The following is a 27,679-nucleotide window of genomic DNA, read 5'->3' on the forward strand; positions in this document are numbered from 1 at the left end:
TTGCCATCAGACTTAGGGCCAGTTATTTCTGTTTGCAAATAAGGTGAGTTTTGGAGGTATTCACCAAACAAGCAGCAACTTTATGGATAATTCTTTAAGATGAGGGCCTTCCAAACAAGAAAGGAAAAGCACATCCATTTTTGTTGTCAGAAGAGGTTGTGTTGGGCTTGTAGAAAAGACAGTATTATCAAAGTTGGGAGTTTTCTAAGGGTCCAGGGCCATGAACATGTAAAAGAGATGAGTACAGAGCAACCCAAGACTTAGAACACATATAAAGCAATATGTAACATAACAATAAGATAATATCTGCCCTCAAGGATAAAGTCAGTGTGTGCATACTCAGTTGTGTCTAACTTTTTGCGACCCCGTGGGCTGTAGCCTGCCAGGCCCCTCTGTCCATGAGATTTTCCAGGCAAGGATACTGGAGTGGGTTGCCATTGATAAAGTAGATGAGAATAAAACAATGTCAGTCGGTAAACATGATTTTTTTTTAGGTTTAATAAGATGTACTGTTGAATCACTTAGAAAACTTTTGACTGTTAAGTAACAATGCAATGAACTCCAATTGTCTTAACAATAAGGAAGTTTATTATTATAATGTTGTCATGATGATTTCAGGCACTTTACAGTCAACAGCTCAATGATGCATCAAGGTCCAACATCTGTTCACAGTTCATTCTGGCATCCTTGGTGTCAGCATCTCTAATGCTGGGTCCTTTGGGGTGATAAGATGGCTGCTGGTGGTAATCAGAGCTGTGTCCTTCCTTTTAATTTGGTTAGGCCAACTAATGCCACATCTCCATCTGCATCTCATTTGGGATTTACTTAATCAGGAGTCCCTGTTTTACCTGGGATTATACCTGGGTAAAACTAGCACTGTCAGGTAGCAGGGAATGAGTCAGGTAGGCAGCCATCAATATGCCCAACAACTAGATGGCGTGTCCTTGGGCTACTGGATTCTAGAATTATGAGGTATTAAGAAAACCTTTAAAGACAAAATGAAAGAAAACTGGGTAGAACCAGAGCTTTTCCAAAAATGAAAAAAGAAATGGGAGGAAGTGAAAATGTGAAGGTCTGTCCCCCTCTTGACAACTCTAAAGGATCATCCCAGCTCAGAATCCCTGTAGGGTAGACTGAGGCATGGATGCTCCACTTCTCTCCCTGCCCAGTCATGGACCTTCTTGTCTTCACAGCTGTTGAGAGAGAGGGCACATACTCCCTCACAAACCTCCTGCATTCCGATCTCTTTGCCTCCTGGGGAACACAACCTGTGACAATAGATTATTTGAGAAGATGGTACTGTAGAAACAGTAACAGATCAAGTCATATTTTGGTTTTCTATAAAATGAAGTGGTCTGAGCATATCCTAGTTTCGAAATTATATTAATCTTTGACCTTCCTGGTAATGAAGGGCAGAAAGGCATGGTTGATAGAGTATTGACAATGGGATTTTCAGATAAAAACCTACTTTTTTCCTTCTACAAATCTGGAGATTTCATAAAACCAAAAGAACCCACAGGAAGATTGATGTTGGTATAAATTACTGATTTGAAACCGTGAAGTATAGTTTAGAGAGATAAAATAGTTAAAAGACGTCCAAAAGTTCATATGTATGTAAACTTTGCTTTTCTTATTTCCTGAATATGTTTCCTTAAGTAAGACATTAAGAGAATGATTTTTTTTGTAGTATCCATTGGTTTTTTACCAAACTCTAGAAGAGAGAGGTTAATTTTGTGGTAGTATTTACTCCTGATTTCTTTTTAAAAATATAGTTTCAAATATTGAAAACTGGGAGACTCTAATGCAGTATTAACATTGCCTCATATTTCTTTTTCCTTTAAGTCCATTGTACATTATCAACAATAAATTGTCCCAATTAAATTACATGTAAAGACAAGTAACTCTTAGAATATTTATTAAATCAGTGATTTACAAGAAGGACATTGATGAATAAAGGTAAATTTTTTCACTCATACTTAACATTAAACTTTTAAATGTATAAGGTTTACGTTCAAATTGATTTCTTTAAAAAGTATCTGCCCATTTAACATTATATCATAGTGTGCGAAGCACTGGTGAGAGTTATGTCACCAGAAATCCCCAGCGTGCTGATTTCCCCAAAATTCTTCACCCGATGGTTGTACTGCAACAAGTGAGCATCATTGACTGCAACCTTGAAATGGTCAGGTTCAACCAGCACTTGTATCTGAAATGGCACGTACACAAAACTGTTAGAAATGCCCATTCCTCTTAAAACCAGTCTGGCCTAAGCTCAGGGTGTCTAAAATTTCATCTTTCTGATCACTTGTAGAACTAAAGTCAGAAAAGGTAACTTTCCAGAAAAAAATAAATTCCAAATTATTCAAAGGTTTAAATGGAACAAAATGATAAATTGTTAAAAGGATATATAATTGAAGCCACAGAGGAAAAGATTAATCATTCCTCTACATAAAAACTTAAAGCTTTTGTATGGTTTCAAACACTGAAAGTAAAAAATAAATGCTAAAGTAGGAATTCTCTGTTTAGAGAAGTGAATGTTATGAAGATGGATAATAACCAGTTTTGGCAAGAGTTAAGAGAAACATAATCTCCCAGTAGATAGAGGATGTGTTAATTCTAACATCATTTTGGAAGCAGCACTTTGGCAATATCTTCATCTAAATTTTAAACATACGTATTTTTTGAGTAAAATTACTCCTCCAGGAAGCAAAGATGTATTAGTATAGTTATCACAGTATTTTAGTAAAATAAATAAAGCTGTAATATTTCCATACTCCAAATTTTCATCAGTAGAGTACTGGTTGAATTACTGCATATCTAAACAATGAAGTATTATTAGGTGACTGTTCTGAGAAGGAAAGATGTCCACCAAATGTAGAATATAGACCCTGTTAGTCCCTGTCCCTGAGGAACTGATGGTCTAGCTGTTTTATTGCCCACTGTATATAGTCAACTCTAACTCAACATTGTGGACCTAATATTTGTTGAAGCCATGCTTAAAAATAAAAAATGTGTTGTTTGTCATAAGAAAACACTGGAAAGATAATCAAGTTGTAACCTTTGTGAGGATAAGGATGGAGGACTTTATAGTAAAAAAAAATCCATAAATTTTTCTTTTCATAAACAAGCATGAATTAACTTTAGAGTTGTTGTTTTTTTTAATTTATTTTATTGGAGGCAAATTACCTTACATTAACATATTGGTTGGTTTTGCCATACATTAACATGAATCCGCCCCGGGTGTACATGTGCTCTCCCTCCCGAACCCCCCTCCCACCTCCCTCCTCCCCATATCCTCCCTCCATGTCATCCCCGTGCACCAGCCCCAAGCATCCTGTATCATGCGTTGAACCTGGACTGGTCACTTATGATAATATACATGCTACAATGCCGTTCTCCCCAATCATCCCACCTTCACCCTCTCCCACAGAGTCCCAAAGACTGTTCTATATGCCTATGTCTCTTTTGCAGTCTCGTATACAGGGTTCAGGTTTCCATCTTTCTAAATTCCATATATATGCGTTAGTATACTGTATTGATGTTTTTCTTTCTGGCTTACTTCACTCTGTATAATTGGCTCCAATTTCATCCACCTCGTTAAAACTGATTCAAATGCATTCTTCTTGATGGCTGAAAAATACTCCATTGTGTATATGTACCAAAGCTTTCTTTTAAAAAACTTAGTTTTGATTGCCATGCTAACCATGCAGTTTTAAGGAATTAAATCTAAGCCCAACTATATCATAAAGACTTTCTAGGGACTTCCCTGGCAAGTAGTTAAGACTCCTTGCTTCCACTGCAGGGGGAGTAGATTTGCCCCAAAGGCCTCACATTACGGCCAAAAAGAGAGACATTTTCTGCATTTTAAATTAAAGATGCTATGTTTCTCATTTCCAGAAAGTCTTCAACTCAGAGGGCTGGTAACAGGGACAATGGTGAGGTGCCTAAATGGAGTTAAGAAATGTGCCACTATTTCTGAGACCATTCCCCTGGGATGGGGAGCAGATGTATTGGTTAGGTGTCCCAGGACAACTCAAGAAAATTAATTTCCAGTGTGTTGTGGTTTAAGCTTGATTCCCCATGAGAAATATACATTATCAATATATAATAGCAATAACTTACTTTGAAAGGTTTACCACTTTCAAATGGGAAAACCATTTGTCTTTCTTCCTTTCCCCAGTTATTATTCAGCTTTGAATTGCAAACAATGACTTTCCTGTTGTCCTCATTGAAACGTGGGTTAAAGTGGAAGGCGACATCATTCCCTCTCTTGAAATCTAAAGCAAGTCTGTTTTAAGTCAAAAGTCAGAGTTAGTAAAATGATTCGAGTTGTATATTTGTATCAAATGAAGAACATATACTTTTCTAAAGAGCAAATCGTTTATAAAGTACAGGACAATTTTCTAAACAGAAAGCAAATAAACCATAGAATGGGTTCAAACTGGAAAGTATACTGGGCCAAGAACAGTAGTTCTACCTCACGCGTGGGATGTGTATTCCAAGACCCCCAATGGATGGCTGAAACCACGAATAGTACATCGAACCAAATTATCTGTCCAACTATACACACATACTTTTTCCTATACATACATAAAGTTTATAAATTAGATACAGTAAGAGATTAACAACTAATAAAATAGAAAAACTACAGCAATATATTGTAAAAGTCATGGGCTCTCTCTCAAAATATTGTATACATTTAATACCTTTTCCATCTGAACTAAACATTTACGCACTGGGGCCATAACTTCTACAGTTTGAGGTATAACCAAAAAAAAGCATGAGTTTCTTTTTCCTTTCTCACAATTTCATGGACAAAAGATTTGTATTTATTAGCAGCCTCAGTGTATAATTGTTTTCTTTCCTTATTGAGTACCTTTTCACTTCAAGAGAGCCATTTACAGCTAATCTTTGGCATATGTGAACTGCAGCATCACTACTCTTGATTTGGGGGCCATTATTAGGTAAAATTTCAGCAGTATGTAAACCTTAAACCGTGAACTCCCAGATGTTCAAGCAGGTTTTAGAAAAGGCAGAGGCACCAGAGATCAAATTGCCAACATCCGCTGGATCATGGAGAAAGCAAGAGAGTTTCAGAAAAACATCTATTTCTGCTTCATTGACTATGCCAAAGCCTTTGACTGTGTGGATCACAATAAACTGTGGAACATTCTGAAAGAGATGGGAATCCCAGACCACCTGACCTGCCTCTTGAGAAACCTGTATGCAGGTCAGGAAGCAACAGTTAGAACCGGTCATGGAACAACAGACTGGTTCCAAATAGGAAAAGGAGTGCGTCAAGGTTGTATATTGTCACCTTGCTTATTTAACTTATATGCAGAGTACATCATGAGGAACGCTGGGCTGGAAGAAGCACAAGCTGGAATCAAGATTGCTGGGAGAAATATCAATAACCTCAGATATGCAGATGACACTACCCTTATGGCAGAAAGTGAAGAGGAACTCAAAAGCCTCTTGATGAAAGTGAAAGAGGAGAGTGAAAAGGTTGGCTTGAAGCTCAACATTCAGAAAACAAAGATCATGGCATCTGGTCCCATCACTTCATGGGAAATAGATGGAAAAACAGTGGAAACAGTGTCAGACTTTGTTTTTTTGGGCTCCAAAATCACTGCAGATGCTGATTGCAGCCATGAAATTAAAAGACACTTGCTCCTTGGAAGGAAAGTTATGACCAACCTTGATAGTATATTAAAAAGCAGAGACATTACTTTGCCGACCAAGGTCCGTCTAGTCAAGGCAATGGTTTTTCCCGTGGTCATGTATGGATGTGAGAGTTGGACTGTGAAGAAAGCTGATCGCCGAAGAATCGATGCTTTTGAACTGTGGTGTTGGAGAAGACTCTTGAGAGTCCCTTATACTGCAAGGAGATCCAACCAGTCCATTCTAAAGGAGATCAATCCTGGATGTTCATTGGAGGGACTGATGCTAAAGCTGAAACTCCAATACTTTGGCCACCTCATGAGACGAGTTGACTCACTGGAAAAGACTCTGATGCTGGGAAAGGTTGGGGGCGGGAGGAGAAGGGGACGACGGAGAATGAGATGGCTGGATGGCATCACCGACTCTGTGGACATGAGTTTGAGTGTACTCCGGGAGTTGGTGATGGACAGGGAGACCTGGCGTGCTGTGATTCATGGGGTCGCGGAGAGTCGGACACGACTGAGCGACTGAACTGAACTGAACTGATTAGGTAAAATAAGGGTTATGTGGACACAAGCACTGGGGTACCGTGACAGTGGATCTGATAACTAATCGACCAGATATGCAGCAGAAAGGGATTGTTTCACAGCCTGGGCAGGATGGGGCTGGACAGCATGAGATGTCACCATGCTGTGTACAGTGCTGGCAACTTAAAACTTATTAATTGCTTATTTCTGGAGTTTTCCATTTAATATTTTCAGACTGTGATTGACCTTGGGTTAACAGATTGTGGAAAGCTAAACCTCAGAGAAGGGGCACTACTATATTCAACACACTACCACAGTGTCCCACAGTAAACAAGACAGTATGTGTTGAGTTTTTAGCCTTCTTGTCTTTGGTTATATCCTGCTGCTGCTGCTAAGTCACTTCAGTCGTGTCCGACTCTGTGTGACCCCATAGACGGAAGCCCACCAGGCTCCCCTGTCCCTGGGATTCTCCAGGCAAGAACACTAGAGTGGGTTGCCATCTCCTTCTCCAATGTGTGAAAGTGGAAAGTGAAAAGTGAAAGTGAAGTCGCTCAGTCGCATCCGACCCTTAGCGACCCCACGGACTGCAGCCTACCAGGCTCCTCCATCCATGGGATTTTCTAGGCAAGAGTACTGGAGTGGCTTGCCATTGCCTTCTCCGTGGTTATATCCTATTCACCTGTATTTCCCTTTTTACTATCTCTACATATAAACATGGTCAAGGTTTCCTTGCAGAGGTTTGGGGCCACTTTGAGGGCACTTTATACCTGACATTATGGAAATACAGCTACCTCTTTCCTGCCCTGACAGGTTACTTTCAATCCCTGTTAAAAGTAAACCAGTCACATAAAGTGCTATCAGATCCCTGGCTTCCTCACAGTTAACTGGAAAACCTAGTCCTAAAACAGCAAGAATGAGACAACATAGTTAATGTTCAGTATCCTGTTGCTGAGTTGTAAAGTCACAATAATAAATGTGTTAAACATTCTGTGATGTGAAGTGGAATTAATGGAAGTGCTGGATAAACTTTCTATCCTGTTCTCTCTCCTTGGATGTTAATACAAACAAGTTCTCTGGCTGTTAAAGCACTACCCTTTCTACATGGTTTCTCAAAAGTGTGCTCCCCAGAGCACTAATATCAGAAGCAGCTGGTTCTGTTTAAAAAAAAAAAAAGAAGCAGCTCTTGTTTTAAAGCAAGGTCAGCATTCTAGACCTATTAACAATGATTCTTTGGGTGTTTTCATTCACCCAGTAACAGATACATACAGCCATCAATGATTAAATTCACAGGGAAAGACCCAATATAGTCAAATGGCAATAGAACTTGTATTTGACTTAATATGCAATGCTTGTACTTTCTCAGCAGTGAAAAGGTAATTGTCATCTGTACCACTTTAAGGATTTTTTTTCTTTCGTGTGACTCCTCACATAGATTTCGCAGCTCAAAGCAATACGTTTCTCATTTTACTACCACTTCAATCATTTCAACTGAAATTGGTTTTAACCTGCCACATAGTGGTGATGGTGGTGGTGGTTTACTTCCTAAGTCGTGTTAGACTCTTTGCGACCCCATGGACTGTAGCTTGCCAGGTTCCTCTGTCCATGGGATTTCCCAGGCAAGGATACTGGAGTAGAGAGCCATTTCCTCTTCCAGGAGATCTTCCTGACTCAGGATTAGAACCCGTGTCTCCTGCTTGGCAGGCAGATTCTTTACCACTGAGCCACCTGGGAAGCCCAACCTTTCTAGTGTGATAGTCCTAAGTAAAGCAAAGATGCCATTGTGGTTCTGCTTGGCAGCAGCTGCCTCAGGAGAGCAGATATTACCCAATCATGAGTGCTGCCTACACAGGATCAGGGCTCTGGGTCCTGTGTTATTTTGGGAGGCAAGGTAGATGAGGACACAGGCAGGAGATATATTGAGTATATGTTTTGTAACTTGCTGTGAGACCAGTTTTACTGTGTAGGGAAGTACTGTGCTGAGAGAAGCTGTCTAGGCTGTGTGGAAGGAGTAGCTAGCTTAAGGTAGTGGCTACCACATAGAACCAAAGGAGGCTGGCTGGAGGTGGAGTGAACTGGTTGGCTGAATGTAAAATGGTCCGATCACAACCTGTCCACCTGGTAGCAGAGGAGGCTGCTCCCGCTGATTCACCAGGATCAAAGTGACAGGCACTCACAGAGGCTGTTTACAGAATTAAATAAAGCTGTGTACACAGCTTGAATTTGTACCTTTTGTGTATTATCTATAAGACCCAGAAACAGATTAATTAATGGCTGTAGGAGCTTTAATGGTACCACCAACCTCAAGGACAGACATACTGAACAGCTTCAGGATATATGTAAACATAACCAGTGGTGATAACCAGAGTCCGATGTCCCAAGGCAGCTGTAAATCAATATGGATTTTCCGAAGTGAACTCAAAATCTTAGCCCCTTCTAGTTCACCTCAACCAAAGCAGTACCAATGGTGAAGACTGACTTATTTTGACCAATTAATTTGACACGTTATAACTTTAACTTGTAAAGTTTTTTCAAACCTTTTAAGTAAATAGTGTCTACTCAGAACACTGGGGTTCCCCATCTTGTCACTTATCATCTGTAGACCAGGCTAACAGTATGAACACGGAAAAGGCAACCAAGCTCACAAATCTGAGAGTGTATCATGACCTTCACAGCTACAGGGAGATTGAACCAATATGAGGACAGGAGGTATAATATTTAAGCTCTCAGATCAACCAGGCATCTTTTTCTTTTTGACCCTAACTTTTGATGGGCTTTGTTTTTTAGATAATCTGTGGCTCAGAGGTGGAGAGATATCCAAACATTACATCACAAAGGGTCCGCTTTCCTTTAATTCTAAGGCTTTCCCTGCTAGGAAGAACCAACAGAACGGGTTTTTCTGCTCTTCCTCTTTGTCCTCACAAATTTTTATTCTGGTTCTGGGAAAAACACAAGACTTGGCAAGGGATTTGTCCTCTGGTGAGACTGTGTATTGATTTATGGGAAAATCACAAACTATGGTATAGCCAAGATTCTAAATGTAATTTTTAAAATTCTATTAAAATTTAAAACAGATCACCCTTTATTCCAAAATCAGTCAATCAATATGTTAGACTTGCTAATTTTGCTCTTTACCTGTTCGCATTGGGCTTTACTGTACCCAGGATTGTTATCAGCATGCGAGGCATGATTCCTCCAGGGAAAGGCAGGTCATAAGGCACATTCTGGGAATAAAAAAATACGTACATATCATTAGTCATGTTCTGGGGGACCTTCCTGGCAGCCCAGTGGTTAAGATGCCGTGCTTTTGCTGCAGGGGGTGTGAGTTCACCCTAGTTCACCCCAGTCGGTGAACTAAGATCCCACATGCCATGCAGCTACCCAACCGCGCCCCCTCCCTCCAGAGAGTCATGTTTTCTTGAGGGAAGAAAGAAAAAGACGTTGCTAGAGTTCAACCACTATTAATATATGTGAATAACATGTAACCCTACTTTAAGTCATCTTTTCAGGCCACCTTGTCCAGGGCCTGAAGAGAGATGGCTCCCTACAGAACTACAATAATCAAGAAAAAGGCCATCGGTTAATTACATGTTCCCTTCTGGAGACTGTATCTCTCATGATAAGGACCATCCTAATCTATAACTCATCCACGGAGCCTGTTTTTTGGAAAGGCTTAAGCTAGACCTTGCTTGCAATCAACATTAACATTTCTGTGTCACTCTTAATCCTTGTCATATGACATGTTCATCCTGGTGGTTCTGCTCCCTGCAAGCAAACACTGTGGCACCTTCTAGGCTTCTGAGGTGTTCTTAAGTTTAATTCACATAGGCCCCGTGTGGTGCTTTAAAGGTGGCAGGTACTCAATGTTTGTTGAATGGGAACTTTCCAGTTAATACCTTCCCCAGTTCATTCAACAAATATTTACTGACTGTCTGTGTTCAAGGTGTTATAAATATTTTCACTGCTCTATCTTGGCTTCTTCTCTTTTTCCTTTAAGATTTTTCCCCCTGGGTTCAACCATTGCCCAAGTCTTTTTCTCTCTAGCTCTGGTCTGATCTGTATTAGTCCTGTGCTTCTTCCCATCTAGCTTTGCTACTGGTGCCACAGATCTAACCAGTGTGAACTGCAATGGTCTCCCCTGCCCCTCCCCGATCCGATCACCTTCCTGAGTTCCTGGTTTGGGCTGACCCTTGGCTGGCATTCTCCTTGTCCAGCCTGGAAAAGCCAGAGTCGTTTCTTGACTCTTTGTTGTTGGTATTTAGTCACAAAGTCATGTCTGACTGTTTGACGACCCCATGGACTGTAACCTGCCATGCTCCTCTCTCCATAGGATTTCCTAGGCAAGAATACTGGAGTAGATTACCATTTCCTTCTCCAAGGGACCTTCCCCACCCAGGGATCGAACCCGTGTCTCCTAAATTGGCAGGCAGATTCTTTGCCACTGTTAAAGTGTTGCACTCAATGTGTCAGCAAATTTGGAAAACTAAGCAATGACCACAGGACTGGAAAAGGAAATTTTCATCCCATTTCCAAAGAAAGGTAATGCCAAAGAGTGTTCAAACTACCATACATTGTACTCTTTTCACATGCTAGCAAGGAAATGCTCAAAATCCTTCAAGCTAGACTTCAACAGTATGTGAACTAAGAACTTCCAGATGTATAAGCTGAATTTAGAAAAGAGGAACAAGAAATCAAATTGCCAACATCTGTGAATCACAGAAAATGCAGAGAATTCCAGAAAAATGTCCACTTCTGCTTCATTTGACTACGTGAAAACCTTTGACTGTGGATCACAACAAACTGTGGAAAATTCTTAAAGAGATGGGAATACCAGGCCACCGTACCTGCCTTCTGAGCAATCTGTATTTAGGTCAAGAAACAACAGTTAGAACAGGACATGGAACAATGAACTGGTTCAAAATTGCAAAAGAACTGGTTCAAAATTGCAAGAGAAGTATGTCAACGCTGCATATTGTGACCCTGCTTATTTAACTTCTGTGCAGAGTACATCATGTGAAATGCTGGACTGAATGAAGATTGTTGGAAATATCAACAACCTCAGATATACAAATGTTACCATGCTAATGGCAGAGAATGAAGAGGAACTAAAGAGCCTCTTGATAAGGATGAGAGAGGAGAGTGAAAAAGCTGGCTAGAACTCAACAATCAAACAAACTAAATCATGACATCTGGTCCCATCACTTCATGGCAAACAGATTGGGAAACAGTGGCAGATTTTATTTTCTTGGACTCCAAAATCACTGCAGATAGTGACTGCAGTCACGAAATCAGAAGACCTTTGCTCTTTGGAAGAAAAGCTATGACAAACCGAGACAGCGTATTAAAAAGCACAGACAGCACTTTGATTCCAAAGGTCTGTATAGTCAAAGCTGTGGTTTTTGCAGCAGTCATATACGAATGTGAGAGTTGGACCATAAAGAAAGCTGAGCATCAAAGAATTGATGCTTTTGAATTTCTGGTGCTGGAGAAGACTCTTGAGAGTCCCTTGGACAGCAAGGAGACCAAACCAGTCAATCCTAAAGGAAATCAACCCTGAATATTCATTGGAAGGACTGATGCTGAAGCTGACATTCCAATTCTTTGGCCACCTGATGTGAAGAGCCTACTCATTAGAAAAGACCCTGATGCTGAGAAAGATTGAGGGCAGGAGGAGAAGCGGGTGACAAGGGATGAGATGGTTGGATGGCATCAACAACTCAATGAACATGAGTTTGAGGAAACCACAAGAGATAGAGGAGAGGGAAGCCTGCTGTGCTGCAGTCCATGGGGTCACATAAAGAGTCAGACTCGACTTAGCGACTGAACAAAAACAACAAGACTTCACCACTAGATCCTGGGGTTCCTCCTTTTCAGTCTCTTTCCCACTGCCTCTTCCTTCCAGATTTCCATATTCCTGTCTCAGCTGACTACCTGTGTGTGGTCCACGTCCTGCGCATCGCCTCTCATGCACCCAGTGCTGTCTCTGCTCTCCTCTAAGCTGATCAATAAGCAGAATAAATACTCCCTGTGCCATCACACTCCTGAAAGGGGCTGCTCTCACTCTGCTACGGAACTCTTTTCTCATATATGTATCTTTTCTCACAGCTAGAGTGTTTGGAGATGTGTCTAGAGCCCCCAGAGTTGGGTTTTATGGTTAGAATTCATTTATTAAAGTGAGTTTTAATATAGATGAAAATTCAATCCTTAGATCACAAAATTATCTTTAGAAAGTTTTAAAAAACCAGATTACTGTGGTTGCCCCAAATTTCCCCTCTATGACCATGGGAAGGTTGTATAACCCTTTATTGCCCTATTTCCTTATTTGTAAAGTGGCAATAATAACAGTATCTTACAGGGTGCTTATGGAGCTGAATGAGAGCATCCATGTAGAAGCACACAGCTGGCACATGTTATATATTCAGTGTTTATCAGTAATAATAACAACCATTACTATGATCTTAACTTGATTTATATTAAAGCTGCTTTGCAGATGCCTTCAAAACACACATTAGCTTCTCTTTAAACTAACAGTACGTATACTAAACACAGGAAACTAATTTTTCTATTGAACCAACATACACTGTGCCTGGTCCTTGCAAAATGGCTCTAACCAGTGAGTTTCAAGCTTCAGGTCTCCCGAAGCCCTCTGCAGGTCAGTGCCCAGAGCCAGCTTCCAGTCAGAGCACTACAAAGTGATGACCCTACCACTCCAGACAATTGCCATTTTCTTTCTTTCTTTTTTTAAATATTTATTTATTTGGCTGTGCTGGGTCTTAGTTGTGGCATGTGGGATCTAGTTCCCTGATCAGGGGTTGAACCCAGGCCCCCTGCACTGGGAGCACGGAGTCTTAGCCACTGGACTGCTAGGGAAGTCCCAGCCATGTTCTTTATTAACTTGGTCCTGAGCAAATTGAAGTTTACTAAATGATTCACTCCATCTTACCAGGGGTCCAGAAGGGATGCCATAGGGGCCGGCAGCAGGGTAGGCTCCAGGAGCACTTGGCTGTGCAGGAGGTGGGTAGGCCCCAGGTCCAGGGTAGGCACCTGGTGCAGTTGGTCCAGGATAAGCAGGTGCTGTTGGGCCAGGGTAGGCCCCAGGAGGTCCCTGTCCAGGGTAGGCCCCAGGAGGTCCTTGTCCAGGGTAGGCCCCAGGAGGTCCCTGTCCAGGGTAGGCCCCAGGAGGTCCTTGTCCAGGGTAGGCCCCAGGAGGGGCCTGTCCAGGGTAGGCCCCAGGATAGGCTGCTCCTGGGTAGCCTCCTGCCCCAGCAGGCTGGTTTCCCCATGAACCAGGCCAACCTTGAGGGTTTGGTTTTCCAGACCCAGATAAGGCATCATTAAGCTGGAAAAAAAGACATTAAAAAAATTATAGGATGAAAAACAATCACAACAGAATTTTCAGGAATATGTGATCTAAGAATTAGAGGGATGTGGTGAAGATATGAAATTCATATCAATAAAGTTTTTCCTACCTTTTAGTTTTGAGTTCCTAAGACTAAAATTCAACTATGGGATTATACATGCTTTATCACTTTACTCTTGCCTTCCATCATCTCAGATCATTGAGCGTTGCCTTTTTGTAATTTGCTAAAGTCAGGAGCTAGCTATTCTCTGTGTAAAAGCACATACTTTCTAACTGACATGAAAAAAAAAAAAAAGTCACAAACTCAGTATACTTTTGGGCTGCAAAACCTTCCACCGAGCTGGCCCTGGTTGCATTGGCCTTCCGTTTGCAGGATGTCTACTGCACTTTGGGTACACCAGGTAAGTTACCACTTAATGGCATCCAGGCTAGTATCAGAGAGGCTAACATGTACACAGGGAGGAGTCTGCAATGTGGAGTCAGAAGATTTGGTTTAAAAACCAGTGCTATCCATCAAGAAATCCAGTGTTATCCATCAAGAGCTCCAGAGTTTCGGAGCCATCATGTCACCTGTATAGGACTTAGTGTCTTTGCTTGTAAAATGGGGATAATGATCTACTTCATATGACTGTTGTGACAAACAAGTGAGGCAGCATTTGCGATGGCTCTTTACAGACTGCGGGACTCTGGGCCAGTGTTGGATTGTGTCCTTTCTCTCCAGGAAGACTGCTTTCTCCCTGCCTGTTTTCTGCAGTATTTAGCACACTGCCAGGTGGTACACGGAAGATGTCCAGTAAAGACTTCTACGTTGACTGAATATGATCTGCCAGGATTGTCTTTGATGCATCGGGAACACAACCCTAGATCTGGTGTTGGGGCAACACAGTGAGGCTGTGAAGGGAGCCCATGTGGCCTGGGGGGAGAGAGAAACAGAGGGCTCCGTGATGATGGAAAGCAAACTGGATTTAGAAAACAAACCTGAGCAGAGCTTATGGCTGTAGGTGACGTGAGTCATTCCATTAAGGAATTTGGGAATACATAAGCATACTAATAGGAATTTGTTTTGGTTGCTTCTTACTCCAGCATTTGGGAAGGGAGAAGGAGTTGAGGGCACTTTAGGATTAAAAAATAAGGTTGCTCAGAATGAACCACACTGCCCTTTGCTCAGTTGGCTTCTCAGCTCCTGCCAGCAGAATCCACTAGCTTCTGTCCTAGGCCTTTGGTTAAGGGGTTACTGTTAGTGAGGCCTCTCTCTGCCTGGCTTTCTTCCCAAACCTGTTTCTGGAAAAACAAGACTCCACCTAACAAGCCCTCATTGGACAGATGAGGCCAGAGGAAGCAATGTGGTGCAAGGGTTAAACAGGAAACTTGAGTGGTTAAAAAACAAACCAACCAACCAAAAAACCCTCATCCTGCATGAATGTATATATATTAAGGTAGGAAAACAGACATAAAACACTTACTGAAAAACCGTCTGCCATTTTCCTGAAAGGAGAAAAAAAAAACAGTTATCATTTGATCCTAAAGATTTCACTAGTTTCTATATGAACATCACATACAGTTCATTGCACGTGTCAAGTCAACGTACAGGCATTCTCATAACATAAACAAGTCTGTTCTCCAAATATGCCAAAATCAATGACTGCTGCTGCTGCTAAGTCACTTCAGTCGTGTCCGACTCTGTGTGACCCCATAGATGGAAGCCCACCAGGCTCCCCCGTCCCTGGGATTCTCCAGGCAAGAACACTGGAGTGGGTTGCCATTTCCTTCTCCAATGTGTGAAAGTGAAAAGTCAAAGTGAAGTCGCTCAGTCGTGCTTAGCGACCCCACGGACTGCAGCCTACTGGGCTCCTCCATCCATGGGATTTTCTAGGCAATAGTACTGGAGTGGCTTGCCATTGCCTTCTCAATGGCAGGGAACCACAAAAAATGTCTCAAAGGGTGAGGATGCTCTCCACTGAATCACCAGGCCCTATTTAACTCAAAACTGAACTCTAATCACACTAGCTTGTGGCTGAATCCTGGAAGTAACAGGCCATACAATGCAAGTGGGAGAGCAGGGAGTACAATACTCTGCCGCTTCCTAGGTAACGAATGTAAACAGTCCTGGTTTGTCTTTGGTTCTCCTTCACCTTCCTTCCTGTGCTCTTTTTTTCCACCACCTTATAAAAAGTGTTCATCAAATGAATCTTGCCCACCTCTCCTCTGGTTCCCACTGATAGCCGCACACTCTCTTCTGGGTTTTAGGAGGAGGCCGTTGGTTCTTCCTCCTAGTGTTTGAAAGACAGTCTCTGCCTTGCCCACCCCACTGCCCAAGACATAGCTGCTGCTGCTGACTTATTTCTTCATTTGCACAAATTTGTGCCTGTTCTGCGCCAGGCACTGGGCGGGCTCAGGTCTCAGTTTGAAGATGGAATTGGCCAAGATATATCATCAAAGGGTCCAGAGGCCAGAAAGGGTCACAAGTAATGGGTGCTGTGAGCCAGGAAGTGTGCTACAGGAAGTCACAACTGGAAAGATGACTTCTAACAGGGACAGTGTGGAGCTAAACCTTGAAAGGTGAGACGGGATATGAAGTAATTGCGAAGAAAGGCGAGCAGAAGATGTACTTTTTTTTTTTTAAGGTGTTTGTTATTCCAAATGAAACTATCTGGCAGTAAAACAAACCAAAGTTTAAAAAAAAAAAAGAAGTCAGACAATTTGGAGGAAAACATTTTGGGATGCTACCAAAGAGGGATGGCCTTGCCCAGAGCTGCCTCAGTGGGTGGCCATGAGACCATCATTCCTGCTTCTCTGCCTCCTCCCTCACTGCCAGTTCCCGACAAACAAGATGTTTTACACTTGCTCTTGGAGCGGGTGCTCTGGCGGTGAGGAGAGGAGGGCAGCTTGGGACTCCTCAGGCCTGGGTTATTTTCTCCACCCAGGATCACCTGTGCCATGGTCAGAGTTACCTGGATCTTCGATAATCAGAATCTTTCTCCTTAAGTTGTCTATATGTGTGTGCTGAGTCACTTCAGTCATGTCGGATTCTTTGCTACCCTATGGACCATAGCCCACCAGGCTCCTCTGTCCATAGGATTCTCTAGGCAAGAAAACTGGACTGGGTTGCCATGCCCTCCTCCAGGGGATCTTCCTGACCCAGGGATCAAACCCATATCTCTTACATCTCCTGCACTGGCTGGTGGGTTCTTTACCACCAGCACCACCTGGGAAGCCGTAAGTTGCATGCTTGTTAAAGTGACTCAATTATTCTAAGAAATGACCATTAAATGGTGGCTACTTGATAGGTCCTAAAAATACAAAATACTAGACTTGTTGGTAAAACAAAAACAGACACAAAGTCCTCCTAGAGCTTAATGTATGCTTCATTTATACACCAAATATTTTATCTTACTCTGCTGTTACTTATAAATCAGTTCAATATTACCTTCCATTCATTTTTAAATTTTTCACATCTCTTTTCAAATCTGGATATTCTCAAACATATTTGGATACACTCAGGTTATCACTGTGCCCATCTTCCAATTTGGAAACTGCAGGTGATCTAATTGGGAAGTCACAGTGACTCTCCCAGGGCTTGTTTCACTGTGTTTAGTATATAATATTCGACTCTTTAACGCAAAAGTCGGTGCTCCTCTGTACCTCCTTCCCCAAAAGACTGCCACTGCCTAGAGGAGTGTGCTGCTACCACAGGAGGAACTTAAGAGTCGTTACAGGGACTTCCCTGGCCATCCAGTGATTAATACTTCCCCTTCCAATGCAGGGGGAGCAGGTCCGATCTCTGGTTGGGGAACTAAGATCCCACATGCCTGGTGGCCAAAAAAACAAAACATAAAATAATATTGTAACAAATTCAATAAAGATTTTTAAAACAGCTTAAAGAGTTCTTACAGAAAAGGGAAAAAAAGGACATTTCTTTTTTTTCTCTTGGCTATGCCATGAGGCATGTGGAATCTTAGTTCCCCAAGCAGGGATGGAATCCATACCCTCTGCAGTGGAAGCACAGAGTCTTAATCACTGGACTGCCAGTGAAGTCCTTTGAAAGGATATTTCTTCAGTTCAGTTCAGTTGCTCAGTTGTGTCCGACTCTGCGACCGCATGAATCGCAGCACGCCAGGCCTCCCTGTCCATCACCAACCCCCGGAGTTCACTCAAACTCATGTCCATCGAGTCGGTGATGCCATCCAGCCATCTCATCCTCTGTTGTCCCCTTCTCCACCTGCCCCCAATCCCTCCCAGCATCAGGGTCTTTTCCAATGAGTCAACCCTTCAAATGAGGTGGCCAAAGTATTGGAGTTTCAGCTTTCGCAACAGTCCTTCCAATTAACCCCAGGACTGATCTCCTTTAGGATGGACTATTTGGACCTCCTTGTAGTCCAAGGGACTCTCAAGAGTCTTCTCCAACACCACAGTTCAAAAGCATCGATTCTTCGGCGATCAGCTTTCTTCACAGTCCAACTCTCACATCCAAACATGACCACTGGAAAAACCATAGCCTTGACTAGACAGACCTTTTTTGGCAAAGTAATGTCTCTGCTTTTTAATATGCTATCTAGGTTGGTCATAACTTTCCTTCCAAGGAGTAAGCGTCTTTTAATTTCATGGCTGCAAATACCATCTGCAGTGATTTTGGAGCCCCCAAAAATAAAGTTTGACATTGTTTCCACTGTTTCCCCATCCATTTCCCATGAAGTGATGGGACCAGATGCCATGATCTTAGTTTTCTGAATGTTGAGCTTTAAGCCAACTTTTTCACTCTCCTCTTTCACTTTCTTCAAGCGGCTTTTTAGTTCCTCTTCACTTTCTGCCATAAGGGTGGTGTCATCTGCATATCTGAGGTTACTGATATTTCTCCCGGCAATCTTGATTCCACCTTGTGCTTCTTCCAGCCCAGCGTTTCTCATGATGTCCTCTTAAGTCAAGAAATAAAGCTTCTCACTTTGGACACCAGAGAGAAACAATTTTGGACTTCACAGTAGGCAGAAAGTTTAGTTCCTTTGATTACACAAATTCTTCCATTCCTGAGCAACACAGCAATGACTCAGCAATAACTTTGTGTTTTGACTTCTTTTAAATATCCCCATTGTGCTGGGGCTTATCCCTGACCTCAGCATCACTGACATTTCAGGTGGGATGCTTCGTAGGGAGGGGCTCTTCTGTGCCTCACGTGCATCCCTGGCTTCAACACACAAGATGACAGCAGCAAACCCCTCCCCCAACCCCTGCACTGGGATAACCTAGAGTGTAGGCAACGGCAACCCACTCCAGTACTCTTGCCTGGAAAATCCCATGGACGGAGGAGCCTGGTGGGCTGCAGTCCATGGGGTCACGAAGAGTCGGACACGACTGAGCGCCTTCACTTTCACTTTTCACTCTCATGCATTGGAGAAGGAAATGGCAACCCACTCCAGTGTTCTTGCCTGGAGAATCCCAGGGATGGGGGAGCCTGGTGGCCTGCCGTCTATGGGGTCGCACAGAGTCAGACACGACTGAAGCAACTTAGCAGCAGCAGCAGCAGAGTGTCTTAAGATGTTTCGAAATAACCCTGGGGAAGCAAGAGGAGGGCAAAATTGTGCCTGGTTTGAGAACCACTGGCCTGGGCTAATGAGGATGTGTATCCTCACATAAAAGTACCCATCCAGGTAAATAAAAAACAGAAAGGTAGTTTCAGTTAAAACTAGCTAAAGCTGTACCAGTGGTCTCATAAAGTGTCATTAACATGTGTGCTTAGTCGCTCAGGCATGTCCGACTCTTTGCAACCCCATGGACTGTAGCCCACGAGACACTTCTGTCCATGGGGATTCTCCAGGAAAGAATACTGGAGTGGGTTGCCACTCCCTCCTCCAGAGGATCTTCCCAACCCAGGGATCAAACCCATGTCTCCCACATTACAGGCTGAGCCACCAGGGAAGCCCGTCTTATTAATATAAATCCAATTAAACAGATATGTTTAAAGGCTGATCCCAACCAGAAACTCATGCAAAGACAGCTATCTCAAAATGTAACATTTATTCTTTTCAAAGTCTCTGTTCAAACATATTCAGTTTATTTTGGATTGGAGTGGAGTGGGTTGCTATCTCCCTCTCCAGCGGGTCTTTTGACCCAGGGATCGAACCTGGGTCTCCTGTATTGCAGGCAGATCCTTTACCATCTGAGCCACCTGGGAAGCCCCATTTTCCAACTAGACCAAAACAACTGAAGAAACAAAGCAGATTCCACTCTGTTTCCGCTGTGTTAAGGATGACGGTTTGGATTGTGCTGTGACACATTAGAGGCCCATTAGAATAATGACACCCTGTATTTGTGTGATGTTTTCAGTTTATAAAGCACTTTCACATACCTTTCTTATTCTGATTCTAATAATCTTATGAGATTGACAGGGGAAAGGTAATATCCTTACTTCAAAGTTGAGGAAACTGAGTCTCAGAGTTAACATGGTGGCCCAAAGTCATTCTGTCATTGGCAGGCAGGGACCTGACTCCAAACATCCTGACTCCTAATTCTGACTGATTTTACACTAGTAGCAAACCTCACACTTTGACATTTTAAAGTACAGTCCTTCGAAAGTATTAGTTACTTCATTTAGAAATTAATTCTCTGGCTTACTCATTCGGAACTGCATAAACACGCTGAAATTGTAAACAAAAAAGAGATCATGCTTTTGTCAGAAACTAGCTGGGTGACTCATTCAGGGTGCAGAGAAACTGAATACAAGGATGCCATTTTGCACAGTCACTGTGCTAATTATAACCACATTTAAACTGATAAAGCCTACTTTCCTAAAAGTTGGGTATGCATTGTTTTGATTATATCACCTCCCAACCATCAGATCTCTGATGGAAAGGTTTTTAACCAATGTTCTTTTAAATCAAGGTTGGCAACCTTAGAACTTAAAAGGAGAACCAAAAAATAATTTTAAAAAATCTATTTGGGTAAACATCTTCCTACTTGCTTGGAAAATTTCTTTCTTCTTAGATAAGTAGCTTATATAAAGAGACAATCAAATGTGAAAAAAAAAACCAACTTCCCACTGTACAGATACTATAGGTATGTGAACTCTGGGATTCCCAGAATCAGAGAATTTTGAAGTCAGATAAGAAACATTACATCAAAGGCAAAAGCATTTTAAAAATCCTATCTGAATCCTCACATTTGGAAAAACCTACAGTAAGTAGTTAGTTCAGTATCACTTTGGAACAAGGAATTTAAACATGAGTCAGAATGCAGATCACTTTTAATCTGCTGTTAATTGCAGCTCTGCCCTTTAATAAAGAGTTGCTATCCACTGTACTATGTTATTCTAGACCCATGTAGCAATTAATTCAGTTGCCTGGATTCCCAGGAGGACTTCTGAAATTTTTGCCCACAAAGGGCCCCAACTTTTATAAAAGCTGTAAGGGAAGTAGATCATAAACTATTTCCTCAGAACCCCAAGCACTGCCCACACTCCTCTCCAAAGAACACAGGAGAGGCGATCTACTTCCTGGTCGTACTGAAACATGGAACAAGAAATGCTCATTTGCAAAGCCAAATTCAGAGTTGCTAGTTAGGATAAAGGAAACTGGTCCTTTCCTAGGATTTCTTTTTCATCACAGTTCCTCAGCCATAAGGAAGTTAAAGTTACTTTGTACCTCTCAGTTACTGGTTTTTTTTTTCCCCATATGGAAAAGCTGAATATCAGTCAAGAGAGAACACATGATACTTAGTCAGCGGCAAACTGGAATTACTGCCCTGGCAGGCTTACCACTCAGAATTTAATGAGAAGAATTCATTCAGGCACCAGACACAAAATGTTAACTAGCTGGCCTCAGCAGAAGCCTCTGTCCCAAACTAACAGGAAAGAGAGGCTAAGTTTTTGGTCAGTTACCATGAGTCTCAGGTACAAGAAGTTTACAAGCCAATGGTATTTTAGGTAACATAAGCACCTCAAATTTTACTATATGAATATAGATCTCTATTAGGGATAAGATTTAGTCTGACTGAACAGAGTTCTAGGCAAACAGTATCTAAATCATAGGTGAGACCAATAACGGCCTTTTGACCTCACTAGCAATATCGGAGAAGGCACTGGCAAGCCACGCCAGTACTCTTGCCTAGAAAATCCCATGGATGGAGGAGCCTGGTAGGCAGCAGTCCGTGGGGTCGCTAAGGGTCGGACACGACTGAGCGACTTCACTTTCACTTTTCACTTTCACACATTGGAGAAGGAAATGGCAACCCACTCCAGTGTTCTTGCCTGGAGAATCCTGGGGAAGGGGGAGCCTGGTGGGCTTCCGTCTATGGGGCCACACAGAGTCGGACACGACTGAAGTGACTTAGCAGCAGCAGCAGTAATAAGTAAAAAGTCTTTTTATGCAAAATATCATTCTCTCAACAGAATGAGACTAGCCTACATTTAAAAAAATGAGCTTTTGGGGTCAATCTATCAGCGCTCCTCCTCTTCTGCTTCTTACATAACTTGGTGAGGCATCCACCTAGTATTTCTAAGCTCAAAACATTCAAGACCCATCATCAAACTTCTCCCCAGAACATGGAGAGAATGCTGACTTTGGGCGAAAGCCCCCCCCTACCGTGATTAATTTAGGCGGCTCCGATTTCCCCAGATTAAGGGGGAGGCACAGCCATCAAAGGGATGGATGACACGGCTCTAGGGATTCAAAGACAACGTTTGAAAAGGACATTTTTGTGGGACAGTGAATTTTATTATTGAACTTGTATGGAAACACAGTTTCCTAGCATAAAAGATCAACTTTGTAAACTTGGGGCAAGTGAGTCAGAATTTTGGAAGTTGGTGAAAATTTTTCCTCATGCTCTGTGCCAAGTGGTTAATTCTTATTGCCACCATTTTCTGCAGAACGAAGTGAGCCTCACTTACATTCCTTTCCCAGAATCCTAGAAAAAGACTGGGTCACTGAAGTCAAACCGTCCTCACTGTCCAGCAACCCAACTCCCAGGAGTCACTTTACAAATATTCCAGGTATCTGAAAGGATCGCAAAGGACAGGGCATGAAGCCTAAGGCACAGCCTACCCCAGTGTCCCGGAGATCCTACTCTTCAAAGCGCAGGCATGTTAGTTCTTTGATCTGAGCAACTCACAATTTAGAATACATCCTCAAGCATGTTTTAAAAGCAACCCCTCCCCACCTCAACTAGGGCTCCGCACACTCGGGCCAACATTCATTTCTGCCACACCCCACATGTCCCCAGCACAGGTCTGAGATCGTTAACGCTCAAATCTGGACTGGGATTTGCAAAAACTGAGGGTGAGCGGTCTTTGCCAAGTCGGGCACATGCCCACTCAGCCTTGGGACAGCACCATTTTCTGCGAGATCAGCATCCAGAGAGCGGCTGCAGCCCCGGACGCTGTTGGCCTGTAGCAGAACACATCCCCGTCCCACAGCCAAGCGAAGAGTCGAGGAACCGCCCACAGAGTGCCGGGGCAGTCTCCACCGTGGACTGAGGCAGGGGCACCTGGTTCCTCCCGCCCAGCTGGAGCAGGCAGCCGGGAGGATGCGCGCGCCCACCACGCACCACGGGCCACCCGGGGCGCCGGGCGCGAAGCCCGGGCGGAGCCTCCCAGTCGCCGCAGAGGGTGACACACCCGTCCGCCGCGAGGAAGTGCAGGTGAGTCTCTGTAAGTCGTTGCTAACTTTCCTCGAGTCTCAGACTCCTCTCTTGAGGACTCGAAGCCAAGGAACCTGGGCCCAGAACGCGCGGTTCCCCGGGGAAGCCAAGCCCCGTTCTCCGGCTCCCGCCCAGCCCGGCAAAGGGGGCCGCGCACCGAGCAGCGCCCGGGCGCCCTGGCCTTGCAGCAGGAGGCTGTGCGCCCCGGTCCCGACGCCCCCGCCACTTACCCGACGCCGCTGCACTGGCTCGCGCGCCGCGGAGGAGTCTCGGGCAGAGGTGGTGTGGTCCTGCCGGGGCGGCGGCCGGCTCTGCGCCTCAAATACGCCCGGCCCGGCACGCCTCTCCCGGGGCGGGGCCGCCACCCCGGCCGCCCCCGGCCTCTCCGTGCGAACTAGGCTGGGCGAGTCCTGGCCCCGCTGGATACCCGGGCGCCCGGGCGCCGCGGATCCAGGACGCGGAGGAGACGCCTGACCCAGGACGGCGCGGGGTGGGCCCCGCGGCCTCCATCCCCTCAACGTCCAGTCGGTCCCCTCCGCAGCCGCCAGAGATTGGGTTCACCGCCCTCTCATTAGATTCACCTGCTAAGTCCTCAGACCGAGATAGGGAGAGTCTGCGAAGCTTTTAGTGACAGGGAGGGTCCTGTCACGTTTTCTGAGATGCTGGGTGAGAAGCTCCATGTCTTGTTTTTATTCCGCTTCTCATCTGTGATGTGGGTACACACCTCTCAGACCAGGAGCCCTAGATTGTTTTGCTGTTTGCTTCCCACTGCCTCCTCAACATCTGCCCTGTGTTTGGTAGGTCCCCGGGCGGGGGAGCCTGGTGGACTGCCATCTAAGGGGTTGCGCAGAGTCGGACACGACTGAAGCGACTTAGCAGCAGCAGCAGCAGCAGTAAACTGGTTAAATTTGTTTAGTAAATGAATGATTGAAATAGTGAATGATTGGAAAGAGCCCTGATGGAGGGGAGAGTTAGATACAAATGTACCTTTGAGAAAGGTAGGAATAAAATAAAGGTATGGCTCTAAGAAGGGCTTAGCTGGTAAAGAATCCACCTGCAATGCAGGAGGCCCCGGTTTGATTCCTGGGTGGGGAAGACTTCTAAAGAAGGGATAGGTTACCCACCCCAATATTCTTGGGCTTTGCTGGTGGCTCAGAATAAAGTGAGAATAAAATAAAGTAAAATAAAGAATCCGCCTGCAATGCAGGAGACCTAGGTTTGATCCCTGGGTTGGGAAGATACCCTGGAGGAGGGCATGGCAACCCACTCCAGTATTCTTGCCTGGACAATCCCCATGGACATAGGAGCCTGGGCTGCAGTCCATGTGATCACAAAGAGTCTGACCTGACTCAGCAACTAAACACAGTACAACATGTCTCTAAGAAAGATTGTTACAACAAGTAGTGATGTTTCCAAGAGAAGTGGTATTTGTCAGTAGCATTTCACTGCGTAACAGCTGAGTGAAATGACTAAGGATGTCTTAGATACATATGTTTTTTAATTCAAATAGCCACTCACAAAAGTTAACACACAGACATAGAAAATAAATTTATGGTTATCAACACGATAGTGAGGGGAAGGAACAAATTAGTAATTTGGGATTAACAGATACATCAGTTCAGTTCAGTTCAGTCGCTCAGTCGTGTCCGACTCTTTGCGACCCCATGAATCATAGCACGCCAGGCCTCCCTGTCCATCACCAACACCCGGAGTTCACTCAAACTCATGTCCATCGAGTCGGTGATGCCATCCAGCCATCTCATCCTCTGTCGTCCCCTTCTCCTCCCACCCCAATCCCTCCCAGCATCAGACTCTTTTTCCAGTGAGTCAGCTCTTTGCAAGAGGTGGCCAAAGTATTGGAGTTTCAGCTTCAGCATCAGTCCTTCCAATGAACACCCAGGATTGATCTCCTTTAGAATGGACTGGTTGGATCTCCTTGCAGTCCAAGGGACTCTCAAGAGTCTTCTCCAGCACCACAGTTCAAAAGCATCAGTTCTTCGGTGATCAGCTTTCTTCACAATCCAACTCTCACATCCATACATGACCACAGGAAAAACTATAGCCTTGACTAGACGGACCTTTGTTGGCAAAGTAATGTCTCTGCTTTTTAATATGCTATCTATACTCCTAGACAAATAAAATATAAATAATAGACAAATAACAAGGACCTACTGTGTAGCACAGGGAACTATATTCAGTATCTTATAATACCTGTAATGGAAAAGAATCTGAAAAATAATATATATGTGTGACTGAATCACTTTGCTGTACACCTGAAATGTAAATCAACAATATTTCAGTTTTAAAAATGAACTCAAAATGGATTAAAGAGCTAAATGTATGACCTGAAACTATAAAGCTCCTAGAAGAAAACAGAGAAAGAGCTCCTTGACATTGATTTTAGCAATAATTATTTGGATATGATACCAAAAGCACAAGCATTAAAAGCTTAAAGTAAACAAGTGGGACCTCCATCAGACTAAACAGCTTCTACAGAGCAAAGGAAACCATCAACAAAATGAAAAGGCAGCCTACAGAATTGGAAAAAATATTTGCAAATCATATATCCAAATAAGAGTCTACTATCCAAAATATATAAGGAACTCATTTATACAACTCAATTTCAAAAAAAAATCTTAAAAAATGGGCAGAGGAACCAAATTTTTCCAAATAAAATATACATATGGCCAACAGGTGCATGAAAAGATGCTCACTGATTGTCAGGGAAATGCAAATCAAAAGCACAATGAAATATCACCTTATGCCTGTTAGAATGGCTACTGTTCAAAGACAAGAGATATGTGTTGGAGAGAATGTAGAGAAAAGAGAACCTTTGTGTACCATTGGTAGGAATATAAATTGGTACATCCATTGTGGAAATAGTTTTGAAGTTTGTCAAAAACTTAAAACCAGAACTACTATATGACCCATATAGTATGTACTTCTGGGTACATATCCAAAGGAAATGAGATCACTATCTTGAAGAGATATCTGCTCCCCCATGCTCATTGCAGAATTATTTATAATACCGAAGACCTGGAAACAACCTAAGTATCCATCGATGGATGAATGGGATAAAGAAAATGAGAGCTTTATATCTATGGCTATGTGCTGTGCTCTGCTTAGTCGCTTCAGTCATGCCTGACTCTTTGCGACCCTATGGAGCATAGCCTGCTAGGATCCTCTATCCATAGGATTCTCCAGGCAAGAATACTGGAGTGGATTGCCATGGATCTCCAGGGGATCTTCCTGATCCACGGATTGAACCCGAGTGTCTTACATCTCCTGCATTGGTGGACAGGTTCTTTACCACTAGTGCCACTCGGGAAGCCCATCTATAGCTATATACTCTGTCTATATCTATACACATTCATACACACATACACATATACATGTCGACTTAAAAAAAATGCACAACGTGAGAGTTGCAAGTTAAGTTTTATTTGGGGCAGTGATGGCAACCCACTCCAGAACTCTTGCCTGGAAATCCCATGGATGGAGGAGCCTGGTGGGTTGCAGTCCGTGGGGTCGCTAGCAGTTGGGCACGACTGAGTGACTTCACTTTCACTTTTCACTTTCCTGCATTGGAGAAGGAAATGGCAACCCACTCCAGTGTTCTTGCCTGAAGAATCCCAGGGACGGCGCAGCCTGGTCAGCTGCCGTCTATGGGGTCGCACAGAGTCGGACACAACTGAAGCAACTTAGTAGCAGCAGCAGCAGCAGCAGCAGGGGGCTGCAGCCCAGGAGACAGCACCTTGGATTGCTCTGAGAAACTGTTCCAAAGAGATGGGTGGAAGGACAGTATATATGATTTTGGTAAAAGGGGGAGTACATGCAATCAAGCCCATTTATTTTTTTAGAAAGTTTCTGTTGGTCTCATGAAGCTTCTGTTAGTCATGAGAAACAGTCATCACCATGAAGGATTTTAGTGCTTTTCTAGATATGAGAAGATACACAAACTGGACTCATAAAATCATCTCCTGAGAATAACTATCTGAAGACCTGTCCTGCCAGTTTCCGGGAGCACAAAGTGTCTCACTCCAGCTCTCCACCCTGAACTGCTTCAGCAGGGTGTTGGAGGTCAGCAGCTAACAGCAGCACATGATTTAATTCTTGTAGCAGTAGATGGCAAGTGCCCATGGCAAGTGCCAATTTGTGGTTAACACACACAGTGAAATATTATTCAGTCATTAAAATGGCAGGAAGGAAATCCTGCCATTTGTGACAGCGTGGATGAAACCTAAGGGCATTATGCTCAGTGAAGTAAATCAGAGAAAAACAAATACCGAAATAATCTCATATATGGAGTCTAAAAGTCAAGCTCATAGAAACAGAAATGTTTCTATGAAACATAATTTTGTTGCCAGAGGTTAGGAGATGAGTGAAGTGGGGAGATGTTGGTCAAAGAACATAAACTTCCAGTTGGTTACAAGATGAATAAATTCTGGGATCTAATGTATAGCATGGTGATTATAGTTAACAAGGGCTTCGCTTGTGGCTCAGCTGGTAA

The 27,679-nt window shown here is 43.4% G+C and overlaps 1 protein-coding gene across 2 annotated transcripts; it reads right to left on the minus strand.

Annotated features, from left to right (window-relative positions):
* Positions 1–1,898: 1,898 nt before the first annotated feature.
* LGALS3 (galectin 3) lies at positions 1,899–23,530 on the minus strand. 2 transcript variants are annotated; one of them, XM_055436405.2, is made up of 6 exons: positions 23,400–23,530; positions 15,009–15,030; positions 13,129–13,524; positions 9,321–9,409; positions 4,123–4,288; positions 1,899–2,206 (listed from the first exon to the last, which is right to left on the minus strand). In XM_055436405.2, the coding sequence occupies exons 2-6, from the start codon at positions 15,024–15,026 to the stop codon at positions 2,051–2,053; spliced, it is 825 nt and encodes a 274-aa protein (XP_055292380.1). In that variant the 5' UTR covers positions 15,027–15,030; positions 23,400–23,530; the 3' UTR covers positions 1,899–2,050. The 2 variants fall into 2 exon arrangements, with proteins under 2 accessions (XP_055292380.1, XP_055292379.1); XM_055436404.2 differs by lacking the exon at positions 23,400–23,530 and adding an exon at positions 22,421–22,526.
* Positions 23,531–27,679: the final 4,149 nt, after the last annotated feature.

This window comes from Moschus berezovskii, chromosome 9 (genome assembly GCF_049115385.1).
Source record: "Moschus berezovskii isolate FMDL1 chromosome 9, NW_MosBer_1.0, whole genome shotgun sequence".
Classification (NCBI taxonomy): domain Eukaryota; kingdom Metazoa; phylum Chordata; class Mammalia; order Artiodactyla; family Moschidae; genus Moschus; species Moschus berezovskii.

Coding starts and splice junctions, on each gene's coding strand:
- LGALS3 (XM_055436404.2), bottom strand. Junction 9,410..13,128: donor GCATCCCTTCTGGACCCCTG/GTAAGATGGAGT, acceptor TTTTATTCCCAG/AATGTGCCTTATGACCTGCC. Junction 4,289..9,320: donor GTAAAGCCCAATGCGAACAG/GTAAAGAGCAAA, acceptor GACTTAAAACAG/ACTTGCTTTAGATTTCAAGA.